Below are 25,197 nucleotides of genomic sequence, written 5' to 3'. Positions count from 1 at the left end.
ATCCTTGGGTTGTATCTGTAGAGTTAATGATGGATGAGCCACCATCTCTGTATGGCAGAGTTCCTGCTTGTGCATGCATGAGAAGCTTGCACAGTCACTGAGGCCAGTGTGTGGCCTGGGTATTGAGGAAAGGCTTGTGGGAGGGTTAGGTTGTGGGTGGGACAGGGCAGGTCCCACCTCTTGTTTCTCGGTGGTTCTTTATTAGCTTGCTTGAACGTTCTGCCCAGATAGTATGTTGATTGCATGAGTACGGTAGTTATTCGCTTGTCTAAATTAGTTAAAAATGTAGCTTCTAGGAGTTCAGAAATAGTGTGCAAGTTCCTGAGTGGCAATCCATGCTCTCTATTATTTTATATCATGTATAAGAAACTGTGCAGTTGGTCTTCTAGTTCATGCAGTTTAAAAGTTTCGACATAACATTTCAACATTTAATTGCATCACTGCCGACTTTCTTTGGGAAATGCAAAAAGGCTGTGGCAATTTCAAACAAACCGTTTTAATTTTGGGCAAATGTTCATTTAAAGTCTGGGGAGAAAATATTAAATTCGAAGCTAAAATAGCTGAAATCATTTTTCACTTTGTCCCTAATGAGATTAATGAGGAGTTCTCTGCTCTGCATGTGAAAAGGAATCTACATTGCTTTAATTTTTAATTTTTGTTTAGTCACTGAACTAAAATATATTTGGGTCTCATAATCTAACAAAAATCGTTGTTGTATGGATGCTTAAAAATGCCAGTTTAACTGTAAACTTATGAAGTGTCCATAGCAGGATTAGTTGAGCCATCAAAATGAAGCACCTGCCCTTTCCAAGTGCTCCTGCTGACATGTTGCTTGCTTTTTTTTTTAATTGGTTGTCAAGGAGAATTATACCCAAAATTGAAAAAAATCATTTCATGTACTGACATAACATAGGGTATAACATAGTTCAACTTATTTTCTTGCTGTTCTGATAATGAGTTTGCATTTTTCAGACCAGACATGGAAAAACTCTAGATAAATTTAGATTTTTTTTTTTCTTTTTTTCCTGGGGTTTCCTTTTTATTATTCTCTTGTGGTCATTGCAAGTGTTTGCAGCTGTGCACAGGATGTGTTTTGGTATGCTCAATCTGTAGAGAGCAAGATGCAGACAGGAGGTCATCTGTTGATACTTTATTTTGATTGTACTCTGCCATCAATGAATGAATCCCAATTTTAATTCTTTAGTCGATGTAGTATCTCTTATTTGTCTATTTTTTCAGTATTAGTATTTTGTTTGTCTTGACTTGCTTTTGATTTATCATGCTGTTTATCATCTGTGGGAGCTTTCACAATACGACTGCTTGCATATTTGCTGTCAGACTTCAGAATCTGTGATCTTATTAAGTGTGACTTGCTTTTTACATTAAAAAATGTTCAGTGATATGTTTTTGGCCATAGCTTAGTAAGGCTTTTTTTTCTACAAGACAACTGTTTCTAATTGGAAGCTGTGTTTTGTTAGAAGCGTGGTGTAAGATGATAAATATGTAAACTGGTATTTTAATGCAAGCCTGTTCTTGATGGAAAACATTTGGTTACCTATTGAAATGCTGAAGTGGTAACCGGTGTATTGGGCAGACTGGAAGTGTGCTGAGACAGCCTCCTGCATACTCCTCCTCTGCGGCCCACGCTTGAGCTGTCATTTCAGTTTCATCTTACCCTCTGCTCAGATTGAATGTGATTTAGGTAATTGCATGGTACCTGTTGGTTCAAAGCTGGAGCTCTCAAGTGCTGAAATTGTGCAAATAGTAAGCACAATAATGTAGTATTCTAAAAAGTTAAATAACTTTACAGTTTTGGCCACTGTATCGCATTTGTTTGGAAAAGTTTCCAGCTAAGTCAGGTTTATATCAGCTCTGACTCTTTCTGTATCATATGACTCAGATTTTGCCTATTTCATTTCTTCAAGTGCAAGATTTTTTTTTACGTAGAAATTCTGTATTTTATTCAATTGATCCACCCTTGTTTTATCTGTTGAAAAGTATGTATAGTTAATCTATTCTTCTGGATTTTTTTTCTTCCTGATAAATGCGTGTTAAATGTTCATCTTATTTTGGGCAAGTGATGTAGAAAGCTGCCAAATTAATCTCCCCGTCACAAGAGGTAATTTATGCTATTAAGTAATTAGTCATGCAGACTTCCAAACTTTTGGGCCATTCTTTCCTCATTATTTGGAAATATCACATGGAGTAGTCAGGCTATGGAAAATGCTCAGAAAACTTGTATAGAATTAAAAATAATTTAATTAAAAGCCCTGGCAGTATAGGTTAGTATTGTGTGTGTGGTGTAACACAGAGGCACTGTTAAGAGACTTGTTAAAATGAATTAGTCTAGAAGTCTCAAAGGAAGCAGTAAGTAAAAAGAGAGCATTCTGCTTTTGCCAACACAAACTACTTTGATGATACAAAGATAATATCCAAAGCGGTTGCTCTTCTTACTTTGAGGAAAATGTAGTCAAAGGAAGCTAACTTTATTTTCTGTGTTAAAGTATATATCAGTGTTAAATATTTGAAGCAGATTTTACAAATATAAATAAAATTGTCTAGGATTACAAATTTAGATGTTAATATCATCTGAATGTTTGAAATTGATTTTGTTAGTCTTAAAGACTGGTTTTCAAGTGCACTTTCCGTGACTCGATCATAAGCCAGAGTCTTTTGGTAATGAAGGCAGCTTCTCTTCCTGTTTGCTCTTAAAAGAGAACACTTCCACAGTCAAGCTATCAATGCTGCTGCTTATTTTCTTTTTTTTCAAAATTTTGATGCAAGTTAACATGGAACAAATTTGAAAGTGGATTCTCTTCTACTCCTTCCAAATGTTGGTAAAATTTGAAGCTGTGCAATGTGGTGGCTTCCTCTCTTCTCCAGGCTGGTGTAAAAACTGTCACTTGGAGACTCCTATTACACTGCGTGTGAATTTGTTGTGAATGCCATGTAGCATGGGCTGCTGTTGCCTCCATGTTCCCCTTAGTCACACACCTGGAGAGTTGTGTATTGTCCGTGGCTGTGCTTTCGTGTTTCTTTGCCACTTTAGCTAGGTTTTACTAGCGAGCGTTGCAGTCGTGTCTGTGCTTTGAGTTGTAGATGTAGCTGCTGCTAAAAAGTAGCACTGATTAAATAATCTAGATGCTTTTAAAGATGAATTAACCTTTTTTAGAGTGTTTTTTTCCTGTTTAGGAAAGAAGTGTTTGTTAGAAGCATTTCTCTTTGAAGCTGCTTTTGAGCTGACTTTTTAAGTTGTACACCACTTCAACCTGCTTAGGGCTTGTTTTACTGTGGCAGTTACTATGTGTTGAAGAAGCATTTGTTGTTAAGGTGAAAGTTCCTTTTTGACTGAACTGATATTTTAAGGGGAATTATTGTAAGAAAATAGTTTCAGATACACAGTAATGCAGTTAATTCCAAGACCAAGGCTGTAGAATGTTGGATTCGTAACGTCTCTGGTGTATAGGGGTCCTATGTATCTTTGAAACATCCCCTTTTGCCATTCCTTGATGTGTCTCCTGTATAGCATATCAAGATTCTTACTCTGAGAGTGCTTCTAATCTTGTGTGCTTTCCATTTATAGAGCTAATTCTTTGGCTTTCACTATTGATTATTTAAAACATTTTTGATCATAAAGTGTTCCAAAACTTGATAAAAGCAGTTGGTATTTAAAAATGCTCACTAGGGATGTGTAAAAGGTAGTGCGTATATATATATATTGGCTAAAGATACAAATATGTGAAAGGCATGTCTCATTTCAAAGTCTTTTGCTATCTAATGTTTTATCAAGGACATCAGAAAGAGACAGTAAACTGATTTATTAATGAGTCCCATTTTCCTAATATAATCTGTTCCTTCAGGGACTTCTGATCTGCTACTGCTTAACCGATTTGCACCTGGTGCTTGAGCTGGGACCTTTTTAAAGGGGCAGGATGCCTTTTCTTTTTCACCTTCCCATTATTTCTTTTTACAGGGATTTGAAGAGTAAATGCTTGCTAGGCTTTTCAGTCTCATCCAGTGTGCAGGAAGGGTGATAGAAGAAAATTACCAAATAAAAACAAAGGCTTGTTTAGGATTTTCGATAATATGAGGCTCTAAGTATGAGGTCAAAGGGCTCATCCATGATTCAGAAGTTTTCCACTTCTTTAAAGTAGTTTTGTTAATCTAAAGACATCAGACAGTAAAACCACTGTGTCCATCTCATGAATTCTATGTACAATTTATCCAGTTAAAACAGGGAAGGAGATTAAGCCCTGTTTGATGATGTCTATCACGGACACACCATCTTAAAGCGGCTGGGGATTGAACAGCAGAATCCTCTTCCATTCTGTTTAAAAACTAGGATTTTTTTTTTGCTATTGGATTTATTTAATGTCCTTTAGAATATTACTACATGTGTGTGTACTCCTTAAAATCTGCTCACTTTTTAAGCTTTTCTGCAGTGCCTTGAAAAGGCACTAACCTTAAGCATTAACCCGCTTGCTTCATTACAAGTTTCCTAGGGTTAAGGTAACCTAGCCAGCAATGAATTTTGTTGCTGTATGCACATGTGCAGCAAACAATTTATGTGCTTCAGTGAACTTAAGTTGCATCTGCACTATCTTGCGTGCCTTTATGATGTGGCCTGCTGTGAAGTAGAAATTGTGAAATCTTAGAATAACTTTGTTTGGGGTTGTATTTTTTTATCTTGAGCCATTCATAATAGTGTTATCTACTTACAGTAGTTTAAAGATATAAGTAATGCTTGAAATTTCATGAATTGAAATATTAAAGAAAAGTGTTCTTTTGTGCAATCACTTTAACTGTTTCCCTGTGAAATTTGTTATGCAGCAAAGTATTGGACATAGGCATAAACAAAGTTTAACTTAGCAAGAAGATTCATGTTACCACTATTATAACGGTGTCAAAGTAAATATTTGGAGAACTTACTGCTGTGGTGTCTTGAGAGAAGTGAATTTATGAGATTGGATTGAAATGGTGAGATGGATTGCAGACTGTGGTGCTAATGAAGGCAATTTGTGCGCGTAGGATTCTTCACTGTTCGTTGTTTTACATAATTGAGGCCTCTGTCTGGTTTTGGAATTTCTCTTTGCTGTTGGTTGATGGCTCAATGCAGCATTTTTTTTTCATTAGGAAAGCTGTGGAGTGAAATCCAGGTTGGTGCATTTGGCGGCTCAGCACAGGATTTAGAGACACAGGTGTGTAAGGGGAATTGCCTAAGCAGGACAACGGAAATGGCCAGAGTGCCTTTAAAATTTCTGGGTCATAGGCATCTGATTTCAAACTGTAGGAAAATTGTTTAATCAAGTAATGATTTTCAGGCCTAAAACCCGTGGGCTCTGGTATCCATATTGTATTCAGAAATTAGCAGGGACTACAACTTTTAAACCACTCATCTGTTTCTTTTAATTAGCCAGTGTGCTGTTGTGAGCAGCTGTTAATATATGTTGATAATTTTTGACTCCCATTGGCACACTATCACTTGGAAAACTCAAAATTTCTTCCAGGGTGCAGTAGTAGCATGTCTGTGTGGCATCCATATCCATGCCTGCACGGTCATGGCATAAAATGGCCTTTGAAATAGGGATCAAAACTCTAATCGTATCTCTTCTAAGATGTGTGTTCTGGTTACTGGCCCATTATCTTGCTTTCTGTATTTGGCCCTTGTTTCTTGGAGTCTTTGCCTCATAAGAGTTAATAAGCAAATGGCAAGAGACTCTCATGGGATATGGGAGATTTGCTCTGCACTCATTTGAATGGAAGAAGATTTGGAGTACAGATCTCTTGCGACCTCAGCAAGTGTGGCACCTTGCAAAAAGGCAGTATCAGCTTTTTTTTAAGAATAAATGCCTAATGTTTAAAGTCTAATCCAATCACTGAATGGTTAGACTTGCTTGTAGCATGACCCCTTGGATGGGTTCCACGTCGGACATTGTAGAAGTGTCTTTCTTTAGTTAGTGAAACCTTGCTGGACTTGGTACACAAGCTTTAGTATGCACCAAAGCACATTTTAGGACTCAAACACAAGCTAGCATGAATGCGGTATAAGTGGGAAGCCCATTGCATCTGCAGGGTAAGGTACAAGGCAATGGATGTGTTGCATTTTGAGTGGGAGCATGCAGAGGATTGCTGTGGTTCAGACAGTGGACAGTAATTCAGAACCAACATGAAGAGACCTTCATGTGATGAACAGAAACAGGAAAAAAGCCCTCTGAAAAAAAAATTCCACATATGTATTTCTTTTTCTAACTTTATGCACCTTGAAGATAAACTAGAAAGAGACCCTTTTGATTTGATCCTGGTCCTGACTTTCTTTCTAAAGGGCTTCAGGTTTGTTACTCCCACTCCCATTGCTCCTTCTTCCCCAGAGAATTACAGTTCTTGGTTTGTTTTTAAAGTTGTGTTGCATCTTTCCAGTGGGGCCAGCATTGGAGGCACATCTTACTCCTGTTTATGTGTGTATTAAAAGTAGTGTCCTATGTACATATTTACTTTTAGTCCAGGTCATTAGGAATAGCTGAGGGGTAGGCTGTAACCTGGATCTGCTCTACAGAAGGTGAAGATCAGGTGATATCTATCCTCTGGCACTCTTCTCTGCTTGTGCTTGGCTAGCTCATTGTGTCTGTACATGGAGTTGTCAGCAAAACAGCAAGGGTGCAACTTGTGTTGGGCCACCCCATTTCTCTTGTATTTCTCAGAGCAGCTAAACAAATGCACTGCCTACAGAGCAGTTGTCCCCCTATTCCTCATCCTTCTGTTAAAGTTGCAGTTGTGCTAGAACTAGGGTATATAACCTGGGAGAAAGTAGATGGAATGGCATTTGTTGTGGACAGGAAAGAAGTGGAGCAAAGGCGCATGGTCATGGTTTGTGGTTTGCAGACGGAGGTTCTGTTAATGCCATTCTTGTTAGTAGTTCTTACCCTAAGTGCTATTTCCTTTTGGCTTTAAAATTGTCTGCATGACTAATACATAAGTAACCTTCAAGTGACATTGCTTTCATGTCACAGCCTCAAAAATGTCTGTTGTAGGTGAGAGAGCACATACAGGAAATCCCATTAGTGCAGTTGGGAGCATTGTGGAGAGCCTTCTGTCTGTCCTTCCAGGGATTTGCCAGGCAGATCAGAACAGAGCTACTTTGCCGTTTTGGGGTGCGAGTTTGAGGTGGAGGTGGCTCTGTAGAGATGCTCCTCCACTTGTGTTTGAGATGTGGATTAGTAGAGTTAAGTCAGAAGGAACCTTCAGTAATTACCCCCACCCAATCTGCGATGTGAATGTGCTCTACAAAAAACCCTGTATCTGTCTGTGCTTTCTTCAAAAGGTGGTGGTGGTGGTGTATCACATCACCCACTGACCACTGCAGTTGTCTAGTATTACCAAGTTAAATCTGAGGGTCATGATTATTGAACAGATTTTTTTTTTTTGCTGCATTTTTTGTTATTCCTTCCTCCCATCCTTTTTTTTTTTTTTTTAATGTACTAATAGTCCAACAGAAACACCTCAGGTAGCTGAACATGGAGATATAAAGGAAAACATCTGAATGTGGAATTCAGGTTTTCATCTTTGGGATTTTGTAAATCAGTTCAATGTGATAGATTCTAACAGAAATCTTACACTTTTGTACTTCTCTGTACAGTGCCTTGACTGCTGAGTGCCCCAATTTCAGTGTGGGAAAGTTGAGTTCCTGTCTTGTTAAATGACATGTGCCTTCCTGTCTCCATGGAAGTCCCTTCTGCCTCTCGTCAGTGCAATGTAGCAAGCAAGACAAGCTGTGACCCAGTATTGGTACTGCCTTATGATATCTTTAAATCAGGGGTTTTTTTTCAGTAATGGCAGTGGCTGCTGCTCTGAAGCAGGCAGGGTGTGCCTCGTTCCCCTGTGAATCATATGTTAGTCAGACACACTTTGCCCTGTATGAACTGCTTGTGGAAACTGTATACTTGTGAAATCTAGCTTGCCCAGGATAGCTTTTTTTTTTTTTTTTAAAACATGATTTAAATATTTACTTCAAGTGCCAGTGGTAGAATAGGTTTGATCAGTCTAAGTAAAGATTCATCTTTGGAAAAGTTAAAAAAATCCCCAAGCCCCCAGTGTTATTAGTTTGTGCATTTGGAGAACAGAAGATTTTTATGAACACTTTTTGTCTCACCTGTAATATTTTTAAATTCCATTTAACTCAAGAGTATCTATATATACATTTAGCTATCAAAATCAGGCTTGCTGTTTATTACTTGTATTACTTCAGCCCCTGGCAGCCTGAGCTACTGTTCAGGGCCCCCAGTGCCAGTGACGGTACGAATACTGCAGAGGGTTGGCTGTACCTCTGAGCCTGGAGCTGGAGGGGGGAAGTCTGAGCTGCAAGAGGGTGTTATAGCAGCGCAGGTCCCAGCCCTCACCAATGGATGAGTGGTGTTGGCATTCTGATCCAGAAAGGAGAGTGTGGCAAGGAAGTCCTGGTACTCTAGAGATGTGAAGCATTGCGCTGGAGACTACATTGGAGGCTTGTAGCTATAATGCATTAATATTCAGATACCAGAAGCTATGTGTTTTTTTCCTTTTTTTTCTTTTTTCGGAAGCCTAAAAATGGGACTTTTTTTTCATGAGTCAGGAGACTTCTTGCTGAGTAGGCCATAGTATTTTTAGATATGCTGATTTGATGTCTGAATACAGTCTTTTTATGTAAAATGCATCTTTCTTTTGACTATTTTGCTTTCAGTCTGCTGGCTGCGTGTTTGCTGGGAAGTCTCCCACACCACATCTAGAGTAGCCTGTTACCTGCAACAGTTCAGCTTTTGTTTTCTTTGAAATACTAAGTTTAATAATCAAATGGTTTTAACTTTTTTGCTTGTTATAAGACTTCCGATCTAGTTGTAGGTTTATGTAGCCTTTGGGCTCAAAAGTTCCTCTATACGTTTAGCTTTAAAATCTACGTGTCACAGTTCCTGATTTGCAGGGGCAGGCAGAGGGAATGAGTCAGTATTTGTGGGCTTTCTTATTAATTTTCTTGTGGAACTAAAAGTGTCTTAAAACAATATAGTTACAGTCAAGAGTTTTATTCTGCATGGTAGATCAATGAAGCATCAGATTGTGGCATTCTCAAGATTTAATTTAGGAACTAGACATTTAAGGAGAAAACTAAAAAAAACAACCCAAAACCTTGTAACTCTAGTCTGCAAAATCTGAGTTGCATGTTATGAGTTCAGGCACATGGAGTGCACAGTGCTGATCTCTTTATGAGGTGTGAATTGCTTCCTGGTTTTTAGTTTCTTTTTTCATTATTTGCCTTATTTTTCAGTAAATACTCCTGTTGATCAATATGCAGTCACATGTTTTTGTATGGTAATGCACTACAGTTGGGAGTAACAGACAAGATCATGTTTACAGTTTTAAAAATACTTCTCTTGCAAAGCATTTTTGGTGTTAGATGAGATCCTGTGCTAAACACTTTGCTGTTTAGAGAGAAATATACCATTTCTCCTGACCCAGCACTGATGCGTGCAATTAATGTCGGCGATAGAAATTGTGTAGGCATTAGTGAACATGTGAGCAAATTGTGAACCGCTGCATCACTAGCAAAAACAACTGCAGCAGCACTCCTCTTCTAGCCTGTGAAAACCAACCTCTTGCTGTATTTGTTTCCAGACATTTTGCACTGTTAATGACATAAATTTATGGATTGTTAAAGTAAGCACTGCCTTGTACCACCTAAGATCTTCCAGGTTTGTTTCCAAGTGCTGAAAAACGTAGAGGTGCTACTGCAGCATTTCATGCTTATGCTGATGGTGCTAATTTAGTTGATGCAGCTGTCTGACTGTACAAAGAAAATGAGAACTTTGTCGTGTCTGTGTTTGTTAAAAGCTTGCGTACATGCTATAACTCTTGAATGTAGTATGCATTTTGGTCTGCATGTTTCAGAATTTGCCTATGCTGTGGTTAACTCTTCTGGAACGTTTCTAGCAGCCGGATAGTTTTGGTTCCATGAGCTTTTGTAGTTATTTTCATGAATACATTGGTAATGTCTTTAGTTTTCTTACATCATAACAATTAAAATGATGTATATATTCATAGCACATTCTGGAAATTGGGTGGGTAAAGGTGTGTGGTTCTTTTCAACTTGCTTTCCTCACTCTTATTAAACACATTTTCAAGACTCTTTTTCCACTTGAAACTGGAATTTCTTTTGCTACCACTCTTATTATTGGCTGTCAGTACTTGCCACCTACGAAATTGCATTGGGAAATGCTTGTGAAGTAATGATTGCCAGCCCTGCCATGTGCCCAGCTGGCAATCCGTGGGAAAGGGATTTTTTTTTCCCCTATAGTTAGCAGTTACAAAAACACTTATACCACTAACGCTTCTTTGAAGGTATTTCAATAGAAATCCTGACTGCTAACCAAGGAGGAACTATGCTGACTTCAAATTTTGCTACTAAGTGTTGATAAATAGAATCACATACTTAGTGTTTTGTAGTAAAATTTTACTAGAGTAGAAGTTAGCAATAATGCTTGATTTGTGGTAGAGAGCATTGTTTTACCTTATAAAATAGAGAAGTTCTTTGTTCGGGTTTTCTTGTTTGCTTTAAGGGAAATTGAATGGGTCCCTGATAGGGGAAGAGAGATATGTTCACTAAAAAAGGGAGATATCCTTGATATTTGTGGTATTAAATATTATAACTTAACCTTTATTTTTGCCTCAACAGGTATACAAAGCTCGGATATGCTGGTAATACTGAACCCCAGTTCATTATTCCTTCATGTAAGTATTTGTTGCTTGCATATAAATGCTGAAGTTACACTTAGACTTTCTATAATATGCTATGTAAAAAACCAAAAAAACCAACAAAGTGGTTATAAATGAACAATTTGAAATGACCTCAGAGTGATGACACAGCAATAATGTGGTTCTGTTTTGTTTTGCTATGGATGTTCAGTCTGGAAAGATACATTCATTAAAATACTATCCTAATACTTCACGGAATTGTTTAGGTTGGAAAAGACCTTTAACATCATACAGTCCAATGATAAACCTCACACCGCTAAGTCCACCACTAAGCCATACCCCTAAGCACCACATCCACATGTTTTTTTAACACCTCCAGGGATTGTGAGTCCACCATGTCCCTGGGCAGCTTCTGTTAATGCTTGACAACCCCTTCAGTGAAGAAATTTTTCCTAATACCCAGTCTAAACCTCCCTTGGTGCCATTTGAGGCCATTTCCTCTCCTCCTATCACTTGTTACTTTGGAGAAGAGTAATTTATCAGGTAATACTGTAGTTGATTATAAATTAAAAATTGCTTGTTTTAATATCTTTAGGGCTTGAAATGTTATACTTCCCAGATATTTTTCAGTATTACTGCTGTGTTACTTCCTATGCTATGATTTTGCAAATAGAACAAGAAAACATTTAATTTTTTCCCCTATGTAAAACTGCTTATTTATTCACTCCTTGTCTTCTGAACAGTTTCTTCCACTTGAAGTGATATGGTTCTGCTATAGAGTGGAGCTCAATCAGCTTCTTTCAGAAATGCTTCACCTTTTGATCTCCTACACCACTTGGTGTTTTGTCATTGTTCATCTGTGCCAAAGTAATCACATATTACATCCTGGTAAAAAGGAATATTTAGTACGCCCAGTTTTCCTTGTAGATACAACAGGAAAAGAGCTAGAACTAATAATATTTAAGTGTAGTCACTGCAAAATAGTAGTAGTTCAGGAACTATGTTGATTTTTTTAGAAAATGGGCTTCAAAAAGCATTTTGCATAGAAAGCTAAAGTTTAATGTGTTCTTCTGTTTTCATTAAATGAGAGAATCTTTTCAATCTCTTCTATATTGACTTCTAATATGCAGTTCTTAACTTGTCTGGGTTTCCAAATGAATTTAATTTGTTTTTTCTCAGTGGCATGTAAAATACATTCTACAGTTTTGTTTTTCACGCAAAATCTGTTTTTAATGGTAGATGTAGAGTAACTGAACCGTTGGAAAAAAAAAACTTACTTTGCTCTTTAGAGTCTGTAGCGGTCTGTAAAAGTGATTATTCTATTTAATTTCAGATAAATACAGTTTGCATACTTTTTCTGCTTCTTCAGATTTGTTTTATTTAATTTTAAAATAACTTTCTTGTTCCAGAAAAGAAGAAATATCGTGACGCATCCAACAAATTCTGGGAATGCAATGACCTGTCAGATCATTAAGCAGAGAAATTTATACAACAGGGGTGCTATTAAAGTTGAAGAGAATGGGGGGAAATTAGACTTTTTGACAGCTTTTTGATCTAATGTGTTGTATTTAAAAACACAAACCGGTATTCTACCCTAGGTGCTCCTACAGCTGAAATGGCCCTTGACTGCGGTTCTCTTAACAAAAAAGGCATTTTTCTCATTTGTACTGCAATCCAAGTTAGGTAATTATACTAGCTTGTGCAGTTAGTATAATGCCTCAAATGAAATGAAACAGCACTGGTATAATCCACGTTAGAGAAACAAAAATAGAGTATAGCAGTACCTGGTTTCAAAGTAAACTTGCAGAAAGCTATGGATCTTTTCAAAGCACTTTGGTGTCTTTGAATTCCTTAATAGTATCCTCGGTCAAAAAATGGTTTGGTTTCTCCTTTGACTTCCAGCAATGGTGGCTGCATGTTATCAGTTTGATTCTCTACAAAAATATTTGCTGCTAAACAGGTTCAAGCAGCATTCCTTCTGCCTTGTTCACTTGTTGCTTATCTCATTCACTCCTGCTCTTAAATAATTTTTATCTCCCAGTCTTATGGTGTGTTCCTGATTTAATTCTGAATATGCTTCTGCAGAGGTGACAAATGCTTGCTTAAAGTGAAGTAAATGAGAATATATTGGGCCAATTTTTTTGAAGAAACTGGTTCACTGCTTTCTTCCCTGGCTGCTTTTTAGATGTCGTCGAATTGTTAATTTTGCTTAATTTTTATTCACTTAATCCTTGCTTCCTGCCGTGTGTTTAAATATGAGTTGACTTCTTTCCACTACCCCCTAGTCCTCTTGATTTGTTGTCTTATTTCAATCTTTCTATGATAGTTCATGTTAGGTGGCCTATTATTTACCTTTAAAAGAAAAAAAAAGGCTTGATAATAAGTAGTTAAAAACAAAAATTGATTTGATGCTAGTATGTCCCCTTTTTTTCTAAAAGCTCTTAATTCTTGTGCTAAGCAAACCAAAGGGAGATGCTCCAAGATACCTCTGGAGTGCTACCCGTCTCCAGACACCTAGCTCTGGTAGCCTAGCGCTGGTGTCAGCAGAGTTTTTTTTCCTGTTTGTATCTTCAGGATATGATTCTTTATTCAGGTTGTTTCTTTCTCATTCCTGACTTGAAACCCAGGACTTAACAGGCTAGCGTCAAAGTTGGCAGTGTATTGAGAGCTCACATCTTATTCTAGGCTTGTAACAGGGTGAAACCACTTTGACTTGAAAGTTTCTATAATCCTCTAGCAAGTGATAGCATCTTACTTGACACTTCTGGAAGACAACACACATCTGGATAGAGGAATTTCCCCAAATGTGTGAGCCTTGTATGGAGGGCCTGAAAAATATTTGGCAAGATTCTTTACAGTTGCTGCAAATGTTGGCCTTGCGACATCTCCTTCCCCACTATTTTAGCTTGTACTTCCTGTCTAGCCCCCATGTTTTTTTGGCTTTCTCCATCCCTTTGCTTCCTCTCTCCTCTTCTGTAAGCTGCTACAGAAGTTACAGTATGATTCAGTTTTCTTCCTGAAGAGCTGAAAATAATATCTTCTGGTTTATCGCGATCAGTCTTTGCAACATTTAACTTTTCAGCTTCTCTGGCTGTACAGCTCTGCTTTTGTTGCGCTTTATGGGAGAAGGGAGGAGGATGGTGAGCGTCAGCGCCCTAATGGTGCTTTACCCTAGCACAGTGCTGATTTCCAGATCCTGTAGCTGTGCCACCTTCTGTCCGGTGGGATTGAGGCTGCAGCAGCTGCTTTTATCTTAGCTGTGAGCTAACAGAGCTTCTTACTGAAGGTGAGAATTAGAAAACTAATTCTGCCCCTGAGCTTTTTGTATCATGACCTTTGGATAATTGAGGCTGATATTAATGCTTCTTACATGTGTGAATTCCCTCATTTACGTAAAAGATTGTGTTTCAAGGCAATTAGTAAGACTTGAAATAATAGAGCTGGTATTGCTGGCACTGCAACCCTGGTAGCCTGGGGGCTGATGTAAAAGATGAGGGAAGGGAACATCTGTGTTCTTGTGATATCTAATCACTGATCTGTCTTTACAGGATCCTGTGTTTGCTTTAGCCAGAGTTTTTCTGATAAAACTTCATTCTTTTATATATGATGAGTAATTATTCTAGAAGGAATAAATTGTCAAGATACAAGCTGTTAACTTTTGACAGTTACTCCTTGAAGTGAAGGAGAGGTTCATAGTCTTTCTTAAATGAAATTCTGAATCGTATTCTTAATGGTAAGATAGGAGTAAGATTTAAAGGAAGAAATAAACCATAGACTTTGTACAATCTGCATCTAAAGGTGCTTTGTGTAGCCGTACAAATTTCTGTCCTTTTAAGGATACTGCTTTTATTTCTGTCCAATTATCTTTTTCTGTACACCTTACATTTTCACATTTTTTCCTACTTCTTCCCTCCTGCTTTCTTTTGTACTTTTTTTTTCTTATTTAGTTGCTATACAGTCCTTTTTTGTGTGACATATTTCATTTGCATAATATGTCCAGAAATCAGTTTGGTGAAGTGAGTTAAAACATCCATTTAAATAATGGCAACATGTTTTCTTTCTTGCCCTTTATACAAATTGTAAAGTTGCATTCCTCTTGTTGTTAGAGGAGTGTGCAGAAGATCAGTACGCTTTTTGAATAAAATGGGATCTGTAGGGATACTATTGGAGTTCTTTTTATGTTTTCTCTCTCTGATTGCATGTTGAATGTCTTAACAATTAAATCTGTGTTGTGTTACTTTATAAATCCCAGTTGTTTGTGCCTATGATTAGAATTCAAATTATTTGTATTTTAGTTAGCTTTTCTGTGCGTTTACCTGGAACAAAGGATCAGTGCCATTACAGTGTGTTTCTGTTCTTGAATATTGGAATTCTTTTTTTTTTAAGTGAAGGGTATGTGATCTACAATACTGTTTGTGTTCTCTGTTAAAGGTATTGCTATCAAAGAATCCGCAAAAGTGGTCGATCAAGCGCAAAGGAGGGTTTTGAAAGGTGTTGATGATTTAGACTTCTTTATTGGGGATGAAGCAATAGAAAAACCAACTTATGCCACCAAGGTATTAAGAGAAATGTTTAAAATAATTTTTCAATCCTCTTTAAAAAGCTTCGGCTATATAGTAAACATGTTATGAATGCTTTTTGGTTTATTTTAGTTTTGTTTTCTTCTTAACTCAGTTTTAATGGAATATAAGGTTTGGTATTAGTTTTGTTGGCCTTTAGGAGCGTTAAATGAAAATACACATTCTTTCATGTTCCATGTCATCTTCTATCAGCAATATCAGAGTCAGAATGCTGGACAAGGGGGAACCTTTGGTTTGTCCTAGTGCCACTATTCTGTTGTACTGAGAAAAACGCAGTGTATTGTTTCTGCTATTCAGGGTTGGAATCTTAATTTCAAATAAGCGTCAGATCAAAATAGGAAAAACCTAATGCAAGTTTTCTTGCATATTTAGATTGTATGATTTTACTGCAGTTGAAAACACTGTTGTTTTTTCTTTTATTTCCTTTTCTTTTTGTTTCCAATTATATTTTGATATTCTTGTGCAACAGTGGCCCATCCGCCATGGTATAGTTGAAGACTGGGACTTGATGGAGAGGTTTATGGAGCAAGTAATCTTTAAGTATCTAAGAGCAGAACCTGAGGACCATTATTTTCTTTTGGTAGGTAAAATTATATCATTTTTTCTATTCTCCATCCCTTTTTTCCGGTTACTTAACCATTGAATTCGGTAATCACGCTTACATTTTTGAGGCAAAAAAGTACCTGTGTGTTTTGGCTTGATATGACTGCAGTTATCCTGCTTCTACAATGCTGCCACCTGGATGATGTGTCTGCACAGAAAATATTTTTTTTGGTAAAATCAAAAATATTTTCATGTTTGAGCAGATTAGATCTGAATTAAGGTCAGTGTTATTCTCAAGCATCTGCTACTCCTTAGTATATTTACTTAATGCAGTTTGTTTTAGTGTAATGTTTATAGAATTGTGTAATAGAGGTTTGGAATTAGAGGTGTTGCCTATACTCCTTAAAGGACATCTAGTGCAATCGTCTGCTTGAAGCAGCTCTAATCAGATCCGGGTGCTCTAGGCTGTGTCCAGCAAAGCTTTGAGTATCTCCAAGGAGCAAGATACTGTAACAACTCTGGGCCCTTTTTCCAATAATTGACTGCCCTGGTGATACCCTTTTTCTTCCCAATACCTCCATAGGATTTCCCACATTGTAGTCTCCATGGCCTCTTGTCCTATCACCTTTATGGAGAATCTGATTCCCTTCTCTGTTTACCCTTGAATTACTTAGTTGATGCAATGGAAGAGTGCTATTTGAACAAATGCTCTTTCAGAGGAGAGTCTTTAATATGAAGTATGTTTAGTATTTTAATGAAAAACTATTATAGTGCATTGTATCTGTATCTTGTTGCTACCTTTTCTGTCAAGTACATTCCTATGGCTGATCATAGCAACTTCTTTTATATAGTGATTGCCTTCTGAAGAAAAGCAGCTTTTTTTATTTAATGAATCACTGAGAAATTTTTAAAATAATCGTCACTCTTTAAATGTCCTAAACTGCATCCTTTGACCTTTCTAGGTTGATAGTCCTTGATTCTTTCGGTGAAGTCAAAAGATGTAATGAGCTAACCAACCCCCAGAGGGGGCTGTTGCTGTAAATTCTTAAGCAGCAATTACTATAACATTTTTATTATACTTACGTTTTTCTGATTTTGCCCTAATCATCTTGGTTTTGCAATGTAATTTGCATAAATTCTGTTATTGTCAGAGGAGTTTCTAGGTTTTCTTAATTGCATTATTTGCCTTTAAAAGCGCTCTTTGCACACTGCTATTTTTACCTGCTATTGTTCTTGAATGACTCATTTTTCAAAATATAGGATTTGTTTGTTTTTTTTTTTAAAGTCAAGTGATTAATTTGAATATAAGTAAAACTTGTTGTGTTTTCTCTCACAGACTGAGCCTCCATTAAATACTCCAGAAAATAGAGAATATACTGCTGAAATCATGTTTGAGTCTTTCAATGTGCCGGGGCTATATATCGCTGTTCAGGTAAGGACAGGGCTGTTGAAAGTTAGAGCTACAGTATTTCTCCTTGAGCTAAAACTTACTTCACTGTCAAAACTATAGGAGTGGTGTTTGGAATACTTCTATGTACTTTTGCTTAGCAGTTTCACCTCTAGATGTTTGATACATGTTTCTGTGATCTGTTAGCTAGGTATCGTTCCTCTGTTACCTGTATAGATGGCGGCTGCTAAGCAATAGAGTATATCTATTGCATCATAAATGGACAAACAATACACCACATCGTAATAATGGTATTAGGCCAAGAGTTGAAATGTGAAGTTCAAGCAAAGATGTTTGTTTTAGCATGGCTAAAAGCATCAGGAGTCAAAAACTACATTTATGCAGCCTCTTTTTTGTAAGCTGTTTTGAACACGTGTCATTTTACTAAATCAGTTTCGATGCTTTAAATTACCCTGAGGATGTCAGTCTGGGCATTGTTGGAAGGGGTAGTGGAAGTTGGTATCTGCAATAAAGTCTTTTTATTATTAAGATTTGTTTTTTAAATGTATTCTTTTACAAGGCTGTCCTTGCCTTAGCTGCGTCTTGGACGTCAAGACAAGTAGGAGAACGAACACTGACTGGCACAGTTATAGACAGTGGTGATGGTGTTACTCATGTCATTCCTGTTGTAAGTATACATCAAAACTACTGCAACAGTTCAGTCAGAGAACAGTTAGTGCTGTAAGTTCCCTAAACTTTACACTTACACAGACTAAAGTATAGCTAGGAGCCTTCAAAAATGTCAGATAATTTCCAGGGTTCTGGTGGTATTATTTGTTTATTTTGTAGTGCAGAGACTCTCGAAGGGCTTTTCCGCACCTTGAATTTGTCAGGGCGTACTGTCTTTCAGTGGCTTATCTGAAAAGGCGGGTTACCACAGCCATGCTAAGTGATCAATGACAATGATTGCTTTATCATGTTTCCAGTGTATTTTGCTGATGCGAGTGAATATGCTTTTTACAATAGTCCAAAAAGTTTGGAAATTTTGTTTAATTTGGTCAATTAATATATAAAACAGAAATAATGTAACAGATTTGAGGGCAGATGTAGTATTGTTTACAGTTTTTTCTTCACCTGTCAATCAATATTTGGTAGCATGGTATCATGCATCAGGGATACAACCAAAAAAGAAATCCCATTTTCTTAAAAGCTTAACGTTGAATATCTGTTCCAATATATCAAGCTGCTAAAAGAAAAAATTAATATGATCTTATGATGTTTTTTTAAAAAATTAACATTTATAGCTTCAGTTTCTTAACTGTCAAATTCTACAGCTTTCGCTGTAGTTATGTATTTTCTTTTGCAAAGCTGTATGTTTGAAATGTTACAACTGGAGCACTTAATAGTGTTCTTTATTTCAGGTGGCTGGTAATATGTGTCTGCCTGTCTTTCCTTGGGTACTTAAATGCACATCTAAGCACCAGACTCATGCTTGTTTCAAAATGAATCTAGATGGCAATTTTTAAAAATCTATGAATGTATAAATAAAATCTCCATAAGTTATTAAAAGCTATAAAAAACTTTATCATGCCACAGTAATCTCAATTTTTAAAAATTATGTGTTATACCAAATAAGTAGCCTTGGTGGTGATTGAACATATGCTGTGATGTAGCAATTTGTTAATAATGTTGGTGAATACCATGGTTATATCTTTGTTCAGACTGTTCATCCAAGATGACATATTTTTAATAAGAAAGAGGAAACAATTGACATTTCAAAGCTTTTATAAGTACGCTTTTTAAAATTGCGCTTAGTAGTTCAAATTGCTCTTTAAGACAGTTGAACTTTTTCTGATTTGTGGGTTTTGGTTTTTTTTTAATTGAAATAAGAGCAGGTATTCTGTATCACTTGAAGCATTACATTTCTTTGTAGAGTGACATTTGTTTGATGTTTCGATTATTTAAACACGTTGAACAAATTGACAGTGATAGTATACCACTTTAATAATAACATAGATAAAGAGGGATTTAACAAATGCTTATCTCCATAGTGAAGCTAACAATAGTGGTACATATTTCATGACTTCAGTATTTTTTATGTTAGACCATTTTATGTCATTGTAAGGTGCATATAGGAAGTTTTAAGCATTTAATATTAATGAGAGATCTAGATTCATCAGTTTGGCTGTAGCAGACCTGGTGAGGTGAAAAGCCCGTCTTGAACACTTTTAGTTTCTGCATTTAGACCAGATATTTTTAATGCCCTGATACTGGCCCTCGGGATGAGTGTGACTTACAAAGGTAGACTGATGGATGAGAATGGGCCAGTCTTATGTTCTAAGCTGTCTCAGTTAATGTGCTGAAATGATGCATTTTCTCCCTGCTTTCAGAAAATTAATTTTGGTTCATGTGGATTGTAACATCTTACACCAGTGGCTGTGACTGCAGAGCCACATCATTTATTCTAAAATAATATTTCATGATACAAGGTTCCTTGACCTTTTTGGTAAGAGTAACCTCATTTTGAAGAGAAAATAAAGGCCAAGGAATAGTGAGTATAGCTATTTGTCTGCCTTATGTACTAGTGACCTTTCTGTTCCTCCTAACCTTGTAAGAATTATGAACCTGTGTAAAGTGAAACACTTAAAACAAGTAAAGTAAGGCTACTGGAGAATTGGATTTCTGGTAATTAAATGAACCAGTCTTAAAGGGCTTCAGTCTTGCAATCGCAGGTAGTGAATAGGAGTTCAGACTCCCATCTGTTTCCCTCTCCTTCTTAAGCTTTGTTGAAAGGAGTTCTTGTCAATATCTTTCTCCCAATTAATTTTGTTTACAGGCCGAAGGATATGTCATTGGCAGCTGTATCAAACACATTCCAATTGCTGGGCGAGATATAACATACTTCATTCAGCAGTTGCTGAGGGAGAGAGAAGTAGGAATTCCTCCTGAACAATCCTTGGAAACAGCTAAAGCAGTGAAGGTAGCGTGAACATTGCAGACATTATGGTTATTTTAGACTAGAGCTTGATATCTACTTTTAAGATACAATAATCTCTTAAAATCATTGTTCTTCCGAGCAGTGGTGCTCTGTTTCTAAATAATAAAAGTATCTAAATAATGTAATAACATGAAATACCTTAAACTTCAGGTATACAGTTGGGTTATACTGAATTTGGCTTAAATTTCACTCTTCATTTTAGTCTTCCCTTTCTCCCCCCCTCTTTTATTGTGATACTCAGTGGGAAATGTTCTTGGTGGGATGTGTAATGTACAGAGCTGTAATTACAGTTTTATTCTTTCTGAATGTTGATAATGCTCTCTTTTTGGTAGTACAAAGCTATTCTGAAAGACATTCAGCTTAAAGTACACTTAAACCTTGTTTCTATGGCAATTATTTAATATACTTCAGAATTCATTTCTTGCTGTTGTAGAAATTTAGAGGAAAAGTGCAAGAAAAGTAATTGAGCTCAGCAAGATGTGCTGCTTTCAGCACTGCACAGAAATGATTTGTAGTAACAGAGCCATTACCTAACTGTATACAGTAAATGTCAGTTCAGCCGTTTTTGAGGCCTGTTCTGTATCTGACAATTTAAAACTTAAAAGGTTCCATGAGTACACTGTTAAAGTTCATAACCTTCTTCTCTGCTTTACTTAAGGTGATACTTATAACTGTACATATTCAATTTTCAGGAACGCTTTAGTTATGTTTGCCCTGACTTAGTAAAAGAATTTAACAAGTATGACACAGATGGTACAAAGTGGATTAAACAGTATACTGGAATTAATGCTATCTCAAAGAAAGAATTTACCATTGATGTTGGCTATGAGAGATTCTTGGGGCCAGAGATTTTCTTTCATCCTGAGGTAAGTTGATTGGAATTACCTACAGTTTTTGGTTTAGGTGCATTTCAGCTGATGGCATATAAATACTATTGGCAGATTTTTAAAGAAGTGGTTATTCTGACTCCTTGTCTGTAAATAGATACCAGTTATTATTGAGTAGTCAGTGTGGTGTTGATTCCTGATTGCTAGCAGTCTGTATGCAAATTCAGTTTGATAGCTAAACAGAGCACTATATTTGGAATTTTTAAAGTAAATTGATTAGTAAAACCGTATTTTCTTTCTGCGGTTTTTAATAGATTTTCCAGGTCTCACCACATTGTACCCTGTTTTCCACTTGTCTGTTGAAAAGCCAACTTCCCAAATGTTCACTCTTCTTATCTTGATACCCTTAGTCTTTCTTGCACTGTTGGGCAAAAATAAATGGGAATAAAGCCTTCTCCTACCGCCCCCCAAATCCTTTTCAACGTTTACCTGTTGCAACTTTTTTTTTATGTTACACTGTTTTTCTTTGGTGCTCAGCAAGTGAGGAGGACATGTATTCTTTGACCTGTTATGGCTAGCAAAAACTAAGACAATAGCTGAAAAAAAAAAAACTTTAGATTTATTATTCTTTCAGACCTTTTGCAAATGGCCACAAGAATAGCTAAACCAACTATTTCCATTATTAGTTTTCACTGCTTCTCTAGTAAAATAAGTTTTGTTCTTCTTGTTCCCTTTTGTTTTTACCTCATTTTCTATGCAATTTGCAGTCCTGCACGTTGACTCATCTGTTTTTATTCTTGATTGTAGTTTGCTAATCCTGACTTCACGCAGCCAATCTCAGAAGTAGTAGATGAAGTTATTCAGAATTGTCCTATTGATGTTAGACGTCCCCTGTATAAGGTCAGTAGCTAACAATTTTTTAAAAGTTTTTTTTAGGATTGTCTTTTATATAGAAATACTTGTCTGAAACTCTATTAAAAAATTAGAAATTATTAAGAATTTTTCTGGAAGAGTCCAGTGTGCAGAAAGCTTTGTTGATCATGTGCACATTTTCAGAATGTGATGTCTCATTCCTCAAACTATTTAAAAGTAAGAGATAAGTGAAACATAAATCTTGGTAAAAGAAGTGATATGTACTAAACTATAAATGGATTTTAAAGCACAGTCAATTTTGATGTGACAAACTCTTTGTGAATTCATGTTCTGTCATATTCTCCCAAGTGACAGGGGACAGGACGAGAGGAAATGGCCTCAAGCTCCGCCAGGGGAGGTTCAGGCTGAACACTAGGAAAAAATTTTTCACGGAAAGGGTCGTTGGGCACTGGCAGAGACTGCCCAGGGAGGTGGTTGAGTCACCTTCCCTGGAAGAGTTTAAGGCACGGGTGGATGAGGCCCTGAGGGGCATGATTTAGTGATTGGTAGGAATGGTTGGATTTGATGATCCGGTGGGTCTTTTCCAACCTGGTGATTCTATGGTTCTATGATTTAAGTGTTAGATAATTTAAAACTTAAAGCATACCTGTTAACTGCAATTTTAAAAACTATATTTAGAATTTAAGAACTAGCTAAAGTTGAAGACTTAGATTTTCAGAAGCAATTAATATTTGTTTTGTTTTTACTCAAAACAGAATATTGTCCTCTCTGGAGGCTCAACCATGTTCAGGGACTTTGGTCGCCGTTTACAGCGAGACTTGAAAAGAACTGTTGATGCGAGACTGAAACTTAGTGAAGAACTTAGTGGTGGCAGACTGAAGGTTAGTTCTTGCAGCTGTTGAGTTTAACAAGCATCTTTCTTCCCCTTGTTACCTGGAAAATGAGAAAATAACATATTGTAATTATGTTCTTGTTTGCTGAAATGTCCTTTCATTTAAAGTTCCTACAGAAGCTTTTCAGAGATTCTTATATTGATGAGAATTGTAGATTAGTATTGGAAAATATTTATGTAATCCTTTCATTATAGGAAGCTGTAGTACTGTTTCTCCAGGTATGCAGTTGTGCTACTTGTCTGTATTTATTGAACTGAATCAGTCTCCCCTAATGAAAGGACAGGGCTTACCTGATATACAAACCCAGTTGGCCACTCTCCAGCTCTTTTTGTAAATAGTGCTGGTGATTTAAAAGCAAGAGCTATTTCTTAATATGAGTTGTACAAGAGAAAATGTGATGCTATAATTGTAAATTTACATATCCAGTATTTAAGAAGATAACCAGCTTGTGAAAAGTAAGTTTGGAATATTCAGTCCGTTTAAAAAAGATCAAGTTTTTACGAGAAAAAGTGACTTATTTTATTTCTTTTTTTTTCCTTTTCTAGCCTAAGCCCATTGATGTACAAGTTATTACACACCATATGCAAAGATACGCTGTTTGGTTTGGAGGATCAATGCTGGCTTCCACAGTAAGTCAGTGTTAAAGCTGAGCATGTTTTAGTCATTCTGGCTACACTTCTGGAGTTCTCGTATCTCCTTCAGTTTATATTAAATGCAGTTGGGGGATTTCTCACAGGCCTTAGGTAGCAAATACATCATCCCTGTCCCCTTTGAATTTTTTGCATTAGATTTTAAAGGTTTGAAGGAGCAAATGAAACCTGAATTACAACTCTTCTGCTAGTCGTTAGTTTTAGTTTTGTGGAAAAATACATTGTTTGCTTTGCTGTTCAGCTGTGTGCGATATAATACTAATTTCAGGACTTCCAAGTTATGTGTATTTGGTTTCCTTTCCTCCTCTGCTACATAAACATTAATATTGTTAAACAATAAGGTACACATACTACTGACTAACTTTTTTGTCCTTCCCTTTACAGCCCGAATTCTACCAAGTATGCCATACCAAAAAAGATTATGAAGAGATTGGTCCTAGCATCTGTCGTCACAACCCTGTGTTTGGAGTCATGTCTTAAAGCTGACCTCGGAGGGGTCAGGGACAGGGAGGTGGGGAGAAGGAGTCTTTCTGATTACTTGTTTGTCTGATGGCTGGTATTAAGATAACAAACATGACTTGACAATAAGAAAAAGACCAAATGCAATTAAGCAGGATTATTTTAATAAGTGTCTCAACATGCGGATGTAGTGGAAAGCCAAAATGATCACGTTTTTTCTTTAGATTGATTATTTGAACTTGTGCGTAACAAAACAGAAAAGTGGATTTTAGTTCTTTCTGTGCCCTGATATTTTGTATATTAATGAATTATCCAAGATTTGATGGGATTTGACAGTGTGTAGATAGTCAGCTATCTAATGCTTCCTTTGTACTCTTTCATGGGTGCAATGCAGGAGCTTGTTTATATTTCATACTTTTTTATACTTTGAGGAAAATTATGAATTAAAGAAACTGTAATATTTGAGGAAAAAAAATTTGCCAGTGACCAACTTGAAAGTAAATTAAAAAGAAAAAGTCATGACTCACGCAACTAGTTCTTGCAAATCATGACCAGTCTTAAGTCCTGGGTTCCATACAATGCGAGTGCTTTTGGAACTAAGAAGCTAGTATCTTGGATTAACCGATGCCTGCTAGTGCTTTCTGATTACTTGGTGCATTTTCATACTATCTCTTGCTTTAAAAAAAAAAAAAAAGAAGTAAAGACAAGACTGTTGGACCAGTATTGCAGTTCTGTAGTTTCGTTTCTAATTAAAACCAAATAATCAGGTTATCAAAATTGGTGTATTTAAAGCCTAACACCATTCCAATAAAGGCACAAAATTTCTTTTTATGTTTGTGTCAGACTTGTTAATCTCATTACATGGGAAGTTGTGAGCATGGGTTCCTACATATCTGCCGTGGTTTCTGAAGAGTAAGGTTATCTGTAAGGTAGAGATCATTATGTGCATTGTGTAAAAGTGTGAGCATTTTAGAACTGTAGTTTATATGTTCATCTAGATAGCACTTACCTATATAAACCTAACATCTCCACCATTAGGTTTGTTCATCTACTTTGTTCTGTAACTTTTTTCCCCTCCCACTTTCTTTCAACTGGTGATTTATGGGAGACAGCGCTGCATTTTAAATCTCTGTGGTTTTTCTGCAAGAAAATACCATGTAGATAAAAATAAAGTGAAAACAATCTCTTTCTCATTCTTTCTAGAAGAGCACTTTGTACTTTGAATGGGATTACTTACAATTTCTGTTATTATTTGATGAGAGAAAACTCTT

General features: G+C 36.6%; 1 protein-coding gene across 1 annotated transcript in view; it reads left to right on the top strand.

The window, feature by feature from the left end:
* ACTR3 (actin related protein 3) overlaps nucleotides 1-24,757 on the top strand; it is a 30,442-nt gene extending 5,685 nt beyond the window's left edge. Inside the window, exons 2-12 of the mRNA XM_069861513.1 lie at nucleotides 10,697-10,752; nucleotides 15,148-15,272; nucleotides 15,766-15,876; nucleotides 17,176-17,271; nucleotides 17,807-17,914; nucleotides 20,063-20,206; nucleotides 20,917-21,090; nucleotides 21,859-21,951; nucleotides 22,680-22,805; nucleotides 23,363-23,446; nucleotides 23,852-24,757. Of these exons, the coding sequence (XP_069717614.1) occupies nucleotides 10,697-10,752; nucleotides 15,148-15,272; nucleotides 15,766-15,876; nucleotides 17,176-17,271; nucleotides 17,807-17,914; nucleotides 20,063-20,206; nucleotides 20,917-21,090; nucleotides 21,859-21,951; nucleotides 22,680-22,805; nucleotides 23,363-23,446; nucleotides 23,852-23,947 (1,213 nt within the window). The 3' untranslated portion in view covers nucleotides 23,948-24,757. The remainder of the gene's footprint in view (nucleotides 1-10,696; nucleotides 10,753-15,147; nucleotides 15,273-15,765; nucleotides 15,877-17,175; nucleotides 17,272-17,806; nucleotides 17,915-20,062; nucleotides 20,207-20,916; nucleotides 21,091-21,858; nucleotides 21,952-22,679; nucleotides 22,806-23,362; nucleotides 23,447-23,851) is intronic.
* Nucleotides 24,758-25,197: the final 440 nt, after the last annotated feature.

Source organism: Phaenicophaeus curvirostris, chromosome 7 (assembly GCF_032191515.1).
Source record: "Phaenicophaeus curvirostris isolate KB17595 chromosome 7, BPBGC_Pcur_1.0, whole genome shotgun sequence".
NCBI lineage: Eukaryota > Metazoa > Chordata > Aves > Cuculiformes > Cuculidae > Phaenicophaeus > Phaenicophaeus curvirostris.
This window is presented reverse-complemented; position numbering and strand designations above follow the sequence as displayed.